The following is a 19,234-nucleotide window of genomic DNA, read 5'->3' as shown; positions in this document are numbered from 1 at the left end:
ATATGCCACTCCAAAAGAGGGACGAAAGATACCAGAGGGACAGTCAAACTCACAGATCGAAAACAAACTGACAACGCCATGGCCAAAAATAAAAAGACAAACAGACAAATAATAGTACAGATGACACAACATAGAAAACTAAAGACTTAGCAACACGAACCCCACCAAAAACTCGGGGTGATCTCAGGTGCTCCGGAAGGGTAAGCAGATCCTGCTCCACATGTGGCACCCGTCGTGTTGCTTATGTTATTACAAATCCGGTAAATAATCTAATTCGGTAGGTCACATTCGTGAAAAGGGAAGGGTATTGTAGTAACGACATAAGGAACATACCAAACGTTGACTAGTTTGTGCCTTTTTCCAAAATCCTGGATCTACATGTTGCATGAGCAAATAAGAAAATGCGTGATGTCGTAACATTTATGACAATCATAAGACCATCATAAGTCATGTCGCGAGGTGTCTTGAGTGTATGATAAAAGTTATGAATATCATGACTTGAGACCCTTTCGAATACAGATCTTATGACTATGACATGTCCTTTAACCATCTTAAGACATGTCTGATTCATTCTTGCCTATCAATTTCCCCCTTGTCCCTCATATAAATAATTGCAAATCCATGATACCCTTAGGCCTACGTGAACAGATCTACAACATTTTAAAAGTTGGTGCTATGTAAATGTGACCTGCAGTCACCTTTCATTTTGCCTGCTATGATTGTTAAAGGTATTTTTTAAAAATATTTCCAATAAACAGTAATTTTCAACGTCATACAAAGAGGATAATCAAAAGATAAAAACGGAATATCTGAAACCTTAGGTTAAAATTAAAGTACAAAAAATGCACATTATAGAGACTATATAAGCACTAACTGAGTCACGTGGCATAAAATAACATCGTCGATTTTAATCTAAATTTTTTGCCGGAATTATTCTTACTTGTAAATCACAGGCTATTCTATTGCTAATCTCGAAACCTTGCATTCAATTCTATGAATTTATTGCAAATTATTTTACCGCACATACATGCTCAATTATGTTTCCTTTTAGATATTTAGATCTATCTTTTTGGTTTGGACTACATTGACTTGCGTATACACTTTTCGTAGTGCTACGGTTTTGACGTTAGGTGACTGGCAGTAACCCTTCACATAAGCTTTTATCCTCGTGCACACCTACCAGCTACATGTAATTAATTAACCATGACCGGTCTCTTATCCGAAAAATACTTGCAAAATGTGTTTTTTACTTGCCAACGGACGTTTAGCAAACAACGATAAATCAGATTTCTGTTTCGAAACAATTCCTTTATTTTCTTACGTAATCACTTTTTATGTACAGGTACCACAATAGAATGGGAGGTTGATTGTTTATATGAAGATTTGTTGCTTTGGGCAATTCTGGAAAACAGACCAAATCTGGCTTCGATTTTCTGGATGAAATCTCAAAATCAATTGCGTAAGTCATTCTTGATTTACTCTTTTCATTTTCACGTCATTTTTATTCATTAAGTTTTTAAAAACCTAGTCTGTTAGATATGCAAATATGGTAAAACAAATCTTACTAATAAATACATTTTACAGAAGAGTTATTGAATCTTTTATTAATACGTGTACGTGTTTCAATTTTCAAATAAAATAGAAGAGGATAATAGGAATTTAAAAAATATTTAACAGTGCAATGTATCTCACCAAATTTGAATACATCACCAAAATAAATACCCAAAAAAAGACAAAACGAACAACACATAGACTTGAAATCGTTACCTTGTTCGGACACACAATGTGTTGGATAAATAGTGTAAGTAATCATGTTAATTTAAAAAAAGTTCTGGAGCTATATCAAATATGAATATGAAAATGCGATTAGTCAAACGCAAATTAGCCCATTAAACATATCTTAAACAACCTTGATGATCATATAACCCAGTTTTGAGGATTCAGCTATCAAGAAAAGTGATTTTACTGCACAATAAGTTGCATATGTGAAACATTCGTTGAAGCCAAAATGCGGCACCACACTTTTAACATTGCCATAAAAGTGCGAGGTTTGGTTAGCCACAAAACCAGGTTCAACCCACCATTTTTTTCTTAAAATGTCCTGTACCAAGTCAGGAAAATGGCCATTGCTATATTATAGTTCGTTTCTGTGTGTGTTACATTTTAATTTTGTGTTTCTGTGTCGTATTTCTCCTCTTATATTTAATGTGTTTCCCTCAGTTTTAGTTTGTAACCCGGATTTGTTTTTTCTCAATCGATTTATGAATTTCGAACAGCGGTATACTACTGTTGCCTTTATTTAACTGTGTATTGCTACCTCATTCAAAATAATAAAAGAGTGATCCATATTTTATATAAGTTAGCACTACAATCTTGATTGAACAACTCGTATTTCATCACAAATTAAATCTATTACACGACAGTGTTTGACTTTTGTTCATTGACCAATACGAACTAAAGAAAAACGTTAATTTTAAAAGTGTTGTAAATTGTTGATAAATGATAATGATTGTATCTTCCTGAAGCATGTTTTATTTTTAAAAGGTTTGGGATCCTAATAATATCAATACTTCATTCAAGATCAGAATCCACTTGATTTGCAACAATGTTCTATGTTTGTAACCATCATGATCATTACAATACGTAAAGGTAAACATAGATATTTCATTACCTATATATTTATTTCAGTTTGCGCCCTACTTGCTAGTTGTCTATACAGTAAAATGGCTTACAAAGTCAAAAGCACAAAAGATCAGTCACGATATGTTGATATGATAAAACAGGCCAGGTAAGAAAATAGTCAGGGATCATAAAGAAATACTAGTACACAGATTACATATGCAACACAACTGATGCTACTAATTGAGCAGAATCTGATTACAATTTTGGATCACCTGAAATCACCCTCATCTTTTGATGGGGTTCGTGTTGCTCAGTCTTTTGTTTTCGATGTTGTGTTTTGTGTTTTGTGTACTGTCATTTGTCTTTTCGTCGTTTTTTGTTTTTTGCATGACATTGTCAGTTTGTTTTCGACTTTGGATCTCCCTTTGCTATCTTTCTCCTTTCTTTACTAGACATGTGCGAAAACTAATTGACATTTTACACACAAGTATAAGCGCTGTACATCTCTTTCATTTTTTTGCGTTTTGAAGCGACAACCACTAGGAGTTGAATATATATAATATTGAAAACAATGCTTATTTATTTAAATTTGAGGCAACAGTAATTTACCGCTGCTGAAATCTGACAGATCCATTTGAAATCCACAATCGGGATTAAAACAAAATTGGTAAAAATACAGAGTAGAAGACTATACTGGTAAACCTGGTTGAAAGACAGTGAAAACATATCGCTAACGATTGAGATACCGACAACTCGTATCCGTCAACTAATTTGTGATGGTGGCCGTAACTCTTGTAAATTGTAGATTTCTGTTGTTCTTTCTCATAACTTTGTTGGAGCAGTGTTTGTATAAGTTTGTACACCACTGTTGTATGAGGTCTGTATAAGGTAAAAATGCACGAGCTCAACGTATTAACTAAAATATTTAACGCATGCCATGGAGAAGAGGGTATGTGCCTGCTGATAAATTGGAAGTTGATTTGATCAAGATATAAAAGAGTGGCGAAATAAAGGGATATTCAAACGCATAAGTTGAAAGCAAGGCAAAGACAAAGACTGGAAAACTATCCAAAGAAAAAAAGTATACAAAACACAACATAGAAAGCTAAAACCGAGCAAAACGAACATCATAAAAAACGGGGTTGATATCAGGTGCCTATCCTGCTCGTCGTGTTGCTCATGTAATTACAAAACCGGGGATAAGTCTAATTCGATTGGTCATATTCGAGGAAATGAGACCGGAATTATGGTTACGACATTTGGAACACATCCGTCGTAATCTGTAAACCAGATATTCCATAACCGTCAACTAATTCTTTTTTTTCTAACCGTCAAATAATTCGTGATGTCGTCCATAACATTTTCGAAGGGATGATTTCATCTTAACCACGTGGTGGCTTTCGGCTGTTTTCTGCTCACTGGTCGGGTTGTTGTCTCTTTCACATATTCCCCATTTCCATTCTCAATGTTATCTTAGTTTAATAGCTTCCTTGTAACTGGTAAACGGGCCGTAATAATAAAACGTACCGTTTATTTGCGGATTGAAATGATCCTATTCCCAACGAGGTGTATATATTTCATTCATTACTTTAATACATTTCATTCCATTTTATAACCTAAACGGACTGCCGAAAATCGTCACTTCCAGTGCAACCTGTTTTTGATATCTCTTACATTTTAAAATAACAATTGGAATCATCTATAATAAAATTGATATGCTTTATGAAGTATAGAAAAAGAAATACCGTCAAAACCCTTTCATGACAAATACCTTCCACCATCAATCGTTGAGAAGTACGTTGGTGGTGGATGCTGAGGTTAGTTTAAACAATATTTATTCAGATAAATCAACATTAAACGATATTATACAAATGAAATAATATTAAGGATTCAGGAACAAGCAATTTGCTTTTACAAATCTGTCTCCTTTTACAAAAAATAATACACTTATTGGACAATACATAAATATAAATACTGGCATGCTCTGTAATAAATATATAAATATGAAAAAGGTGAAAGAAGAAGAAGAAAAAAAAAATTAATTAATGAGAAAAAAATAAATAAATAAATAAACATGAATTATTGTAATGTATACAGTGTGAAATGCTTGGGTTCCTATTGAATGATGAAGCATTAACTTCAAGGGTTAAAACGTTTACTTTTAATAATATATTTCTGCACCAAACTAAATAAAAGACTATTTTGCTCATCTGAGAGTACCGTTGATCCAAAAAGCAAAGTTTTTGTGTTAACTTGGACAGGAAGAACTGAAACAGAATCTAATAGTTCATGTCTTAAATCAGTGTATATGGGACAAGATAACAGGAAGTGAGAATTTGTTTCTACATCACCACACCGACAATTTGGAGAGTCTACTAAATTACGAACGAATAGGTGAAAATTCAATGAACTTGAATCCATTCTTAAGCGAGCATGAAGAATTTGACCAAAACGATGTCCTAATGCTGAGGTTATTCAGACACTATCCAACTTTCAGTATAGATACACTCTAAACTTGTTATCTTTTCTCTACATCCGATTTCTATTCCATCTTTACTTGATGGTTCTCATTTCATGTTCATCACTTTGATATACATTTTGTCCTAATATAAGCAGTCATTTCTTCTTAATGTAAATTGTTAATGTCTATCAAAGGAAAATATGTTTTTTACATTAGGGCTCGTACAATTTATAAAAAATTAAAACCTAGTGGTATCAATTCATATAATTTTTATTGGCTCCAAGGATTTACGAAGAAAGAAGTGTGTACCTTCAATCAAAATTATATGAGGAAAATGCTGCACTTACAATGGAACTAGTTGTGACTGATTTTACTGTTTGGGACATAACAATCAGCCCTCTGGAGTGCGCACACGAAAATATGATGCTTGATTTTATTTCGCAATCCTGTTGTCAGAGACGATTAAACAAGATATGGTACAATGACATTGGTGGGTCATTTAAAGGTGTGTTAAAGGTAAGTAATTTTATACAGTTGAAATATACATTTTTAACTCTTTGAAATCAAACCATCGTATGTGTCAGTGTTGGTAGATAAACGAAGTATTCTATATAGAAAATTTGATTAAACATCTTAAAGGATGGACTATAAGCGTCTTTTCTTTCTAGAAGTGTATTGATTTTAGTTTTTATTACAATTTCTTTTAACAAATTGTGTTTTCCTGCTGTTATTAAGGATGTCAAGAGGTCACAATATGTGTTCAGGTCTGTGTATCCGTCCCGTATAGAGGCTAAGGTTTTGAAGTGAGATAATTTACCATAAAGTTGTATATCAACTTGAAACTAAAAATATATTACAAATTGGGATTTGAAAAAAAAATTTCGAAACACTGAACATTAAAATTTGAAAGTGCGAAGGAAATGTCGGCCTGTGGACACATATGCTTGTATTTTTTTTTTTATCTAAATTCAGATAATATTATTGCACTAATATTACAACCCCTTAGTGCTACAACAATGACACTAAGGTTCCATACTGAATTGCTTTATATTTATCGTTTAACTGCTTTAGTGAATTGGTCAATGGCCATTTGTTCTAGATGGTTATGGTTTTTTTCTTATATAACATGACTAAAAAAAATTCTTTTTTTCACTGACATAAAGCATAGAAAATCTTCTTTTGTAACTATTTTATTCACCGCTGTAACAATCATGCATGTTGAATATAAGACTTGGTACACCTCTCATGTACCTTTATAGTTATTTTCTATAGGTAACATCAATGACGTAGGTTTATGACGTCATGCATATTTTCTTTTTTTTTTCTTTTCTTCTTTTCATACATTTAATTGAATGTTTCAACTTTTAAAAGTTAGCAACTGCCAAAGCAGATAATATATTGAGTATAAAAAAGGAACAAATTGATATCTTAAGCGAGAGCTAGAAAATTGGAGGTGGATAAAAAGTCATAAAAACAATTATTGAATTTTGTTATCAGTTGATGTAATGATTTATCAACCCAATATATTTGACATTCAGCCTCGGTCATTGGCCTCGGTGAATATTATATAAAAGGGATTGATAAATCATAATGTCAACTTCATCAAAAGTAAAAATTGTATATATAGTAACATTAGAAACTACTGCACTGCATAGAAGGCGTCTCATGTTAGTGTCTGCACTGTATATATGTACTTAACGTCTCCTTTCATTCAAATCAAGAATTAAATATTTTTTTAATAATTTGATAATTTTGAAGAAATTTTTTAAGTTGTTAGCAGATACTATCAAAGATCTGCTGTAAATTCTTTAAATAAAACATTCCGAAAAGTCATTTACACTAGGTTCCTGTATTGAGACAGAACAAATGACTTTTGATGGGAGAAGGTCATTTTAATATTTCGATCAATGGGCTAATAAAAGGTATATATAAGAATACAACTAATACAAAAAAAGAAAAGAGTTAACTTAAAAATGACAATATCAATGCAAACAACACACAAGTTGAATTTCCCTTTGGTAACTTCCGGCATTATTTTATTTGACGTGATACATTTTGTTTGTTAATAGACACACATTGAGAAAACGTGTAATCTATATTCTCATGATAATCAAAGAAGGGGTTTAATTCTTATGTTACTCTTTTATGTTTAAATTATTGTAGAAAGGATTGTTGACTGGTTGTTGTTTCTGTTTTACGACAAAAAATGAATGTAGACTTCGCAGACTTCGCCAACTTCGCCAATTCATTTGTTCGCCATTGGCAAGGTTCGGTCTACATTATGTGAGTAAAACCTAAATTATTATTATTTTTGATTCATTATGCAAAAATGTAAGACATATGTATTTGATGTTTGAATCTATTGATTAGTCAACAAAATTACAAGATTAAGTAACGGAAATAAACTCCGTTTATACCCTAAGGCATAGATATCTTTAGCCGTATTGATAACAGATCTTCCGAAGTTTCGGTTTCTAAATCTCTGTATCTTCTAATTTGATTTGACCTTTCATCTGAATCGAGAGTCAATAGCGTGTTCTTTGAACACGAAACACTCGTCCGTAGTACCAATTTATAGGCCTGGTATCGAATAGTTGTTTTAATACATTTTTGTCCCTATTGATTTGTGAATAATGTTTAAATTGGTTCTACTTGTTTATTCTTTTTATCTGAAACTATTAAGTAGCAATGTGCTTTAATTTACAGGATTGCAATTGAATCAAATTTTACAGCTTGAAAGTATACCGCTGATCTGTTGAAATATCAAAATTTCTAGTATTGACAGTGAGACGTGCAAATGAAAACGTTAAAGTCCTTATGGAATCTGCGACAGAAGCAACTCTTGCTAGGCAACACGTGTCATATTAATCCAAAGCCAAATCTAGTAGTGATATGACAGGTTCAAGTGAAATAAAATAAATTACAATAATCAAAGAAACACATTTTTATGCACAAAAGCAGTTTCATATGATTAAATGTGTTCCATATATATATTTATCATGCATTCTTATGAAATATTTCTTTTACAATAACCCTAAATCGTGTTTCAGATGCAGGTTAAAGAAATAAAAAAAATCGATAGGAATACTTTTGAGTGCAGTTTGTTTGAAACCTGTTACTTATATCATATGATTATTCAACACATTATCTGAAATAATAATACTTTATAATTGATATTTAGGCTTTCTTTTTTGTTGCTATGGTGTGCTACAGTGCATTCCTTTTGACAGAACTTGACTTTATTGATGGAATACAATCTGTTGAAATGTATGAATGGATTGTCTACATACACTTGCTTGGAGATGTACTTGAACAGTATCGACATGTGGTAAATTAAATTCCCATTATTAACATCTGTATTTATACTCCCGGAAACAATGATTAGGGGAATACAGGAATCAGCCGGATAGCTAATTATTTGTTAATATTCTTATATGCAAATATAGTCCCAAATAATTCATTTTCTTGCGCTTTCGTGGCTCATTTTTCGAACAACAAGATATTGGAAAATGACTTATCAGCTTGCCTCTTATATGAAAAAAAATGATACTAAAATCTTCTTTAGCCACACTTCCCGTCTGTCCAGATCAACTTCATAACTGATATTGTCATTCCTTCCTCCTACATGGTTTATCGTATCTACACGACACGAAGTACAGTGTTAGATTGTAATTATATGCAGATTTGCATTAATGGTATGATTTCTTAGTTACAGATGTGCACATATGTCTGATACCCAACCTTATTGTGTTTTCTTGAGAGATGCATCCTTTTAAAAGAGATATCTTTGAGCTCACAAATGTTGGCACTGTCCAGCATCTACTTTACCACCCAAACCCCTCCTTCGCGCTTATTTATGTCTACATGGACGTTGGCCTTATTGTTGGATCCTAATATGCAGTTGTATATGTATATGTATATAGTATATACAATTCCATCGTGTGTTTCTGGGATTATGGCCCATTGAACGTTTAATCTACATGCCACCACGTTTTACAATCAAAACAATTAATAAATTGGCTAACGAGGAAAGCCATCACGCGATTGAGCCAAATTTATCGAGGGGTGTCAGGGGCTGCATCCTATACAATTGTCGCATTTCCAAACCTTTTGGAAATTTGGATCCTCAATGCTCTTCAACGTCGTATTTTATTTCGCGTTTATAACTTTTTTATTTCGAGTCTTTTGTAGACAACATTTTAAGCCTACTTACTTATGATGAGTTTAATTTCACCCCCAGTTTTTGGTGGGGTTCGTGTTCCTGTTGTACCCCTGTTTGTAACATGTTTACCTATTGTGTCTGTTTGTTTTGTTCACACATCGTTGTCAATATAATGGAATTTGATGCGACTGTCATACAAGTGAGAGGTTTAGTTAGCTTTAAAACCAGGTTTAGTCCACCATTTTCTACATAAGAAAATGCCTGTACCAAGTCAGGAATATGACAGTTGTTATCCATTCGTTTGATGTGTTTGAGCTTTTGATTTTGCTATTTGATTAGGGACTTTCCTTTTTGAATTTTCCTCGTAGTTCGGTATTTTTGTGATTTTACTTTTTTCATACATACAAGCACAGTTAAATGGGAAAATAGTGTTAACAGTGTTAAGCTTATTTTCAGACCAAAAATATATTTAAATTCTTCGCACATTTGGCCGTACACTTGAAACTTTAGACAGATAAATGTACGCGATTGTTGGGGACACTCAGTTCTGATGACGTTGATGTCAGAACTTTTTAATCTCGAAGAGGAGACAATTCGAAAGGAGACACATTGATAATATAAGGTTTTCCTTTTGTTATCATTTACAATCCAAGAGATCACTTTTATTAAAACAAACAAATTTCTTAAATAATATTTAGACCAAAGGTCGGCTGATTTCCAAATCTAAACCATGAAGTACAGAATACTAGAGACGGTTTATGTGGAACTTTGAATAAATCAGCGACAACAACACAACAAAAGAGAGAGAAAAAAAAAACAGCCCAATGTCACCAACTGGTCTTCCACGCAGCAAGAAAATCCCGCATCCAGAGGCGGGATTTAACTGGCCTTACAATAATGTATACTAGTTTAGTCAAATGGACGTCACATACTCTTATACAGTTGTATACAAATGAACCAAAATTAAACGAAACAAAGATTCCGGACCTGGGACAGGCGCAAAAAAACGTCGGGTTTAAACATGTTTTATGAGATCTCAATCCTCTCCTTATACCTCTAGCCACTATGGAATAAACAGCAAAACACACAGTAAAACTCAGTTCAAAAGAAGTCTGAGTCCGATGTTAGAACAGGCATCAGAAGAAACTAAGCAAAACATAATTAACAAAGGACTATAAGCAGTTACTGAAATGCCAGCTCCAGACTTCAATTACACTGATTGAAAGATTATGTTTTCATCATGCGTCTTTTCTATGCTTGCATCACCGCAATTCGAATCAAGCCCAAAGACATCTCGAAAAGAGATAGGGCCTAACCGGAAAAGTAGAGATCAGAAGGCTCTTATCATATCTTCAATTCTAACACCATTAAAGCATCTCTAGTAAGTTGATACACATATACAGCGTACATGAGAATCAACTCGACTTGTTTATAACCGGTACACTTGTGAACTGCTGATTTCAGTCGTTCTTCCTTACAACAGCTGTTGAAGCACAACCTCGAAAATGAACTTCATATAATGTGAACATGCACATGCGTAATGTATCAATCAACAGTTGACACTATACACAGAAGAGAAGGTGTATGTCTTATTGTAAATTGGAAGTTTACCATGGGAAACGTGACATTATAACTTTATTGGTATCATATGTATCACCAAGTTGCTACATTAAAACACAATTTGATCGTTTTGATAATTAAAATGTGAATATTTGCAAAAACATTCGTTTGTCAGAATTCTTTAATCTTTTTATGATAATGTGCTGGACAAACACATGAATCACGATATTGTCATGATAGAAAAGTTGTCACGATAGAAAAGTCTTAGAAAAAAAAGGAGTTATAAATTGGATAAGTATAAGCCGAGACTTGGTCGAACGGGTTTCTATATATTAAATTATTCCTCTGATCTAGTCGGTTATTGGAAATTAAACGTTTTTTCTTCTGTTTGCATCATAGAAATTATGTTTGTATATATTATGTCGGTTATTGGAAATTAAACGTTTTTTCTTCAGTTTGCATCATAGAAATTATGTTTCTTTTATAGGTTTTGAAAGAACCAAAATTTCCAACAGATTTATCAGAGAACAATGAATCAAAAAGTCTTTTAAGACATTCCTGGTTGTATAGAGTAAAGAATTACTTGTACAACTTTTGGAACATTCTTGATGTCACATCATACATCCTGACAGTGACAGCTATCTTTATACGCTTTTTAAAGCCAACGATCACAAATAACCTAACAAGACGATTTTACAGTCTCGGTCTCTTTACAATGTACATGAGATTTCTTCATATCATATTGGTAGAACGGAAACTAGGACCAAAAATTATCATGATCAAGGAAATGGTACGTATCTTTATCTCATATCATGGAAATTTTAATTTTTTATATTTTTTTCACTCCAGCAACACATATATGTATCAACATAAGAAACGATTACTGGAATACAGGCTACCTTTAGACAGGCATAAATAGAATAGGATGGAATTAAACATGATTGTTCTTTCTAAACCCTCTCAAAACAACATGACAAAATGGTGTACAAACACAACATTATGTTGATGAACATAGCAATGGTTATATGAATGACATATTAGATCTTTGTAAATCGAAAACCAACTGAAATGAAGATCCTGATCCCCTCCCACAAACACTCAAAACTAACAACAACAATACTAAACTCATCGAAGAGTAATCGCGGTTTCGGAAAGCCAATTGAATGCCAAATTAACCTAACAATTGCCTTTCATGGGAACTCAAAAAGCAGAAATGTAATTTGCTCGCCGAAAATACCTTTGCTCAAGCATTGACGAAGGTGTACACATATAGAAACCTTGCAGTGGACCCATGCTCAAAAGAAGGTTTTGTTTGACTGTTCCCTCGACTCATCTTTTAAAATTTTTACGAACACGATCTCGCTTCTAAATGATTTTAACGCAATAACATAAACGGTACCACTTTTTCTGCACCAGATGCGCATTTCGACAATCAATTACTCTTCAGTGATGCTCGAGGCCAAAATATTTGAAAATCCAAAGCTATTCAAAATATGAAGAGCTATAAACCAAAAAGAATACTCCCTAACAAATCTACCAGAATTTCCCTGCAGTAAACTTTTTAAACTGAAGATGGAAGTCCATCACTTGGAATATAATGGTGCAAAGGAAAAGGAAATACTCTGTAATTAAATCTTATTTTTGTACGTATGCAACGAACAATTTATCAGTGAAATTAACCAACATCCTACAAAACCCTACAATACAACATTGAACTATTGAGTTAAGCCATTTCAATTGATATTTTATAGTGTGTCTTTCTATGTTGTGATGTTACACTATTTTTTCAAGTTTGGCGCCTATTAAAACGTTTAAACCCGCTACATTTATTTGCATCTGTCTTAAGTCAGGAACCTGATGTTCAGTGGTTGTCGTTTGTGGATGTGGTTCATAAGTGTTGTGGTTCATAAGTGTTTCTCGTTTCTCGTTTTTTATATAGATTAGACCTTTGGTTTTCCTGTTTGAATGGTTTTACACTAGTCATGTTTGGGGATCTTTATAGCTTGCTGTTCGGTGTGAGCCAAGGCTCTGTGTTGAAGGCCGTACTTTGACTTATAATGGTTTACTTTTACAAATTGTGACTTGGATGGAGAGTTATCTCATACCACATCTTCTTATATCTATTGAACACCGTCATAATTATTTTCTAAACATTGATTTTCGTATTTAAAAATTGGATTTTCTTCAATGTATATTAAAGTCTATTAAAATATCATCCGTTGAGATATGTTCATCTAATTTCCAAATTTCTTCTAACAAATAAGTCTATTTACTGCATTTCTTGCTCCTAAATATATTTTCATCTTTAACTGTGATAATAGAGATTATATGGCGATAATTAATTTGTCCGTTGTGTACATTGAATAAATCCTGGTGTTATTAAGATGAAATCGTATGTTTCTTGTTTTCAAGGATAAGCTTTCATTGTCCGTTTCCCAATTGTGACATTGTGTTAGATGTGCATTAGCATGACGGGTGACTCATGCACAGAATACGGAGCTAACACTGTCGACGCACATGGTGTCATTCGTATTGCAGTTCTTGTTCGTTGATAACTTAAACTGTCTTCCTAACCGATTTATGAAATTTGAAACATCGGTAAAAGAAATACAGAAGATTACAAAAGTGATATTCCAACTCATAAGCCGGGGGTGATCCCAGGTGATCTGGTTAACTAGTGATGCCTATATTTAATCATATATGTTAGTCACCATATGTATATCTTTTATCTATATAGGTTTTATGTATTTTCCTATCTATTAGAATGCACATTTTTCTTAAGTCTGATATTTGCAACCTTACGGGTACTTTCATACATTAAATTTAGTTTATGATATGTGTCAACATTTCGGATAAGTTTCAATGTTTTGATTTTTTGTTAAATAAGTTTAAAATTGAACCTTCGTAGTAAAGTTGTTAGGATGACATTTTACGAAGTATCGTTTGATGAAATAAGTTTATCATGGACTTCCGAGAATACAATGTTAGATAATGTATGTCTCCATATGAAACTTAAATTAAAAAAAATATCGTTAAGTGTTTGCATAATTAGTTTGTTATTGTGTTGTGCCGTTTCACCACTGTCCCAGGTTAGTGGATGGTTGAAGCTTTCAAACATGTTTAACCTCGCCACATTATGTATTTGCCTGACCCAAGTCAGGATCCTGAAATTCAGTGGTCATTGTTTGTTGCTACCTATTATATTTGTTTTTCATTCATTGTTTTGTACATAAATTAGGCCGTTAGTTTTCTCGATTGAATTGTCTTACATTTTTCATTACTGGGCCTTTTATAGCTGACTATGCGGTATTGGTTTTACTAATTGTTGAAGGCCGTATGGTTACCTATAGCTGTTAACTTCTGTGTTATTTGGTCACTGGTGGAGAGCTGTCTCATTGGCAATCATACCAGATCTTTTAATTTTTAAATGCTGTTATTTAAACAAAAAGATGTATGTATCGAACACGAAATATCAACGACACCATTGAAAAGAAATATTTCTTGCTGCTACAATTGAAATTTTTCTAGTGTTAAAGTTTTGTATATGCATAATCGATTTTTTGGTGTGTAAATGCAGTAAACAGGTGCGGATCCAGGATTTTGAAAAAGGAGGCTGATAAGCCAACGTTTGGTGTGATACTAGTAAAAAGTATAGGCATTTATCATACATAATCGGAGACCTGGGCAGATGAAAGACGGAACATAATTTACATTATGTTTAAAAAAAGAGGGGCGAAAGATACCAGAGGGACAGTCAAACTCATAGATCGAAAATAAACTGATAACGCAATGGCTAAAAAAATAAAAAGACAAACAGACAAATAATAGTACTCAAGACACAACATAGAAAACTAAAGACTAGGCAACACGAACCCCACCAAAACTGGGGGTTATCTCAGGTGCTCCGGAAGAGTAAGCAGACCCTGTTCCACATGTGGCCCCCGTCGTTTTGCTCATGTTATTACAAATCCGGTAAATAGTCTAATTCGGTAGGTCACATTCGTTGTGAAAGGAAGTGGATTGCAATTACGACATAAGGAACATATTCTATATCATCTGTGAAACGGTTATTCCATAACGGTCAACCAACTCGTGATGGCGTCCGTAAAATTTACGAATAGATGATCTCAACTTCACCATTTGGAACTCTTGGTTTAATAGCTTCCTTGTGACAGTCCCTTTGCTATTAAATTCTAATGTTTTGTACTTTCTTACAGAATTTAAAAATGTAATTCAACATTTGCTGAGCCATCCAAAGCATGTTCACATGTTGATATCATTTCAGAAAGCTTCATTAAATATCAATTTGCAAAACAAGAAAATTCTGCTTAACTGTATGATCTTTTTTTAAAAATGTTAATTATTACCAGGTGAAAGAACTGCTTAGATTTATAGGAATTCTTTTGGTATTTATGATGGGAGTTGGTGTGCTTTATCATGCTAATATGTATCCAAAGCACAAGGATATGTGGAATTCAGCAGGATGGACATACTGGAGAATATGGAAGATCATGTATATTCCTTACTGGCAAATATATGGATTCAATTTCTTGGATTCTTTTGATGGTAACTATTTTTCAACTCATGGAACTTAAATGTTAATGAAAAATATCTCTGAAAATTTGCTCTAGCAGTAAATTAATTTAAAAGCAGGTAATTTGTATAAAAATTACCTAAGGCGATATGAAGATGTGAATGCAAGAAAATTTCATTTAGTCAGTAGTTATTACAAGTTAATGTAAGTTAAGGAATATTTTTGGTGTTATCTTCATGCAGTTGCTTTTATTATATTAATTATGGCTGTACTTATGTTGATATGTAGATCATTGGAAACTGTAGATTTTGCTTCATACTTTAGACAGTTCTCACATGATGAACAATAGAAACAAATGCTTAATAGATAAGTATGCACTATTTATCAATGTGTTTGTCTGACATTATCAAAAGACTGACAATTATTATTTTTTTACAAATTGCAGTATCAATGAACTTAGCACGACCTTCTGTTATTCCATGAATGAATTAAAAAAGCTCAAAGAACTACAGAAGCCCATATGGACCATCCAAAAATATATATTTAAATTTGAATTCACACATTTTAATCGTATCACAAACGAATATCCTTATTTAGTTAAACAATTTTAAATTCGTAATCACATTTATACTTTATAATTCGTGATAACGTTTAAAAATTGTAATAACAAATTTTATAAGTCGTGGTAAAACATCGTATAAACACATAGATTATAAAGAGAGCTCCCTCGTACGTAGAAAAAACATTTGTAGATTTCCAAAATAAAAAATGCAAAGGAAAAGATTCAATTTCCCTTCTCGAGAAACCACTCCCTTTTCCCGGTAAAGATTTAAAAGCCCCGACAGGGTCATGACGTCGTCGTTTCCTTGCTCTAATAGACTTAGGGGGGGGGGGGGGATGTTGAGTCAAGTAGCTAATTATCGAAACTTGTCACAAATAGCAAAATGTTACAAAATAGTGATAATAATAATAATGAGAGATTTGAAAAAAACTTTGGTTCATAAAAATTCTGGTCAACTCTGGTAGACAATCATACCACATTTCCTTATTTTATATTAGATACAATTATCTTGTTTTGGGAAAGAATACATTAAGACGACTTAATGATATAATAAAACATTGTTTCTTAAAAATATCCACTCTTGATACAAAACAATTTACTCCGAAACTGACATCATGAAAACGAATGATTTTTTAAATTCACTACATATTTGTTTCTATTTGGAGTAACCAAGTAGGTTCCTCTCTATTTCAAAACTAGTTCCTTTGTCCAAGTGAGAAATACGCAATGCAGGAGCTTCTCAGAATTAAAAGAAGCTAGCATTATAATTTAATATCAAGTTCTGCTATAAAGATGATGTCATCTCTCTAAATCATTAAAGGTTGCCTGCCATGCTGACAACATCTATTTCATTGAACTTGAAATAAAGAAAAGGATAGAAATAATAAAGTCAGTGTTTGTTAGAGGTTTAGCTAGCTATAAACCCAGGTCCATCTTATCATTTGTTTCGTAAAATGCATGTACTATTAAAGTAACGAATATGACAGTTGTTTTCACTCGTTCAGTTTGCTGATAACGTTTGATTTTGTCAGTTTTTATTATTGACTCCTCCTTTTAAATTTGTCTTGGAGTTCAATATATCAAATTTTGGATTACTATTTTATATCTCAACTTACATATTTAATTCAAAATTCAAAATGAGCTCGGTTCAAAACAAAGCTTTATGACATAAGAAATGCTTTCAATTCCCAATTATGAACTTTCCTTTTCTGTGCAGATTCTGTTTATGGAGTGTAGATTTCCCAATTGAAATAACAACCCAGAGCTTGCGTTCCTTATTATGATGTCGTTTTATGGAATCTATTGAACGAGAGATTCAACGTTTGTAAGTCGAAGTCATCCAATCGACATTTGAACGAATTACAATTGTTTACTGTTATGAAATATCTCTGTCATAGCTGCTGACGGATATGTTCTCGTACTCAACATTTCATGTTGTTTTCCTTGATTGCGACATCACCACTTTTAACCGAATTTGTAAAAAATGGCTGCCACATGTGAAGCAGAATATAAATATCCGTCCCGATCAGCTGAGATCACCCTCCGATTTTGGTGCGGTTTGTGCTGCTCAGTCTCAAATTTTCCACGTAGTCTTTTGTATACTGTTATTTGTCTATTGTCGTATTTCGCCTCTGGCGTCTTAAATATTTTTAAATACTTTTCGTAACGTCATCATCCCAAGGGTGATTGGGGAATAGAAATATGGTCACTATAGGTCTTCTTCCGACTGGCAGTAAAACCCTGGAGCGTCCGTTTGGCTGTGCGAGATGTACATGTACGCAGCCACGTCCGGTCAGAATGGGTACGTTAAATCCGATGCCTCGTTTAAAGAGTGATCCACGCTCTCTGCACGTTAAGAACCCTTGCAACAACCATTTGAGGGGTCCGTAGTTGTCCTGATTCACGTCAGCATTACCCAATCTGTCAGTAGGAAGGGAGACACTGGGTATGAATAATTTTCTTATTCACTCCTTGCATGTTATGAAGATTATTAAGTCACTTTTGTGTGTTCTTAAAAACAATTCCATAAATAATTTTTCGATTGTCAATACGATTACTGAATCGACGGCGTGCACAAAGCTGAGTCAACAAACGTAGTACGTCTTTAAATTACTTCAATCATTTACGACGTCGGCATTTTCCCCCAGAAAACAAACGCGTAACAAAAACACTGGACACTTAGTTTATCACGTAGCTTTAAACATAAACGTTCAACATATTTCTTTTTTTTTAACAACAAACTGCAGCATATGCACATTCTGGAAATATAAATAAATATATGCTAAGAGCAGTGTAATGGAAATAATAAGCGACTATGTCGTGGACCCTATTCAGAAAATAGCGTTTAAACGTCATTTCTTTAAATTGTAACATAATAGCTGGACATTAAAAAAATTCAGGTGTTCAGCCTGGACTATCGAATCATTCATATTTTGCAGATTTTTTTAAACCTCTTGTTATGCACATTTGGAATATCAAGTTATTTTGAAATAAAAAATAGCAATTAAATATTTTTTCCTATCGATTCTTCCATTTTCGAATATTAATCCTTCCAAATTACTACTTCTTACACATAACGAACTACATTTCAAACTCATCCGCCATGGCCGTTCTTTAATTTTTTTGCGGTGAATTTCGTATGACGTCATAATCCGAATCCGAAAAATTCTATTATACGAAAATGCGGGAAAATATGTTGAATTTGTATAAATTCCAAAACTCTATTTTATGCTTATTTTATGTTACAAGTTTCACATAATTTTGCCGTTTTCTCTATGTTCGTTTCATACTTTATAGATTTAATTTTGATAACTTTATCAGTAATGTGGATTTTAATGACTAGCATTCATTATTTTATCATAATAAAACTTCATATTTAAAAGATATTTTAAACACGGTTGTATGAAACTACTTTTAAAAGCGCATTTTACTGTTGCCTTCAACTTTGTGCACACCGTCTTCGCATGGTCTTTTTTATCATAAAGTTGTTTTCCATTAAATTTTCAGCTCCTGTAATTGTAGGCAAGACTATGTTTCCTATTTTGTGCACACAACAAATTTAACCTAAAACATAATCTATGGAACGCCAAAACTGCCTTATTATGCCCATTTTCATTATATGATGTATGATGTGCATTTACCTTTATATGATGTGCACTTGTCATTATGTGATGTGCAAATATACTTATATGATGTGCAAATATACTTATATGATGTGCAAATGTACTTATATGATGTGCAAATATTTATATGATATGCGAATATACTTACATGATGTGCAAATATACTTATACCGTATAGCGGGTTATTTTAGCGGGTGTAAAATTTCGCGAT

At 33.0% G+C, this 19,234-nt stretch overlaps 1 protein-coding gene across 2 annotated transcripts in view; it reads left to right on the top strand.

Annotated features, from left to right (window-relative positions):
• LOC127734357 (uncharacterized) overlaps window positions 1-19,234 on the top strand; it is a 103,445-nt gene that overhangs the window by 67,254 nt on the left and 16,957 nt on the right. The window contains exons 13-19 of one of the 2 annotated variants that reach the window (XM_052244193.1): window positions 1,343-1,459; window positions 2,689-2,788; window positions 5,368-5,599; window positions 7,247-7,366; window positions 8,265-8,411; window positions 11,293-11,595; window positions 15,176-15,371. In XM_052244193.1, the coding sequence (XP_052100153.1) occupies window positions 1,343-1,459; window positions 2,689-2,788; window positions 5,368-5,599; window positions 7,247-7,366; window positions 8,265-8,411; window positions 11,293-11,595; window positions 15,176-15,371 (1,215 nt within the window). The remainder of the gene's footprint in view (window positions 1-1,342; window positions 1,460-2,688; window positions 2,789-5,367; window positions 5,600-7,246; window positions 7,367-8,264; window positions 8,412-11,292; window positions 11,596-15,175; window positions 15,372-19,234) is intronic. The other variant, XM_052244194.1, reaches the window with a different exon arrangement.

This window comes from Mytilus californianus, unplaced genomic scaffold, assembly GCF_021869535.1.
Source record: "Mytilus californianus isolate M0D057914Y unplaced genomic scaffold, xbMytCali1.0.p SCAF_3, whole genome shotgun sequence".
In the NCBI taxonomy this organism is placed as follows: Eukaryota; Metazoa; Mollusca; class Bivalvia; order Mytilida; family Mytilidae; genus Mytilus; species Mytilus californianus.
This window is presented reverse-complemented; position numbering and strand designations above follow the sequence as displayed.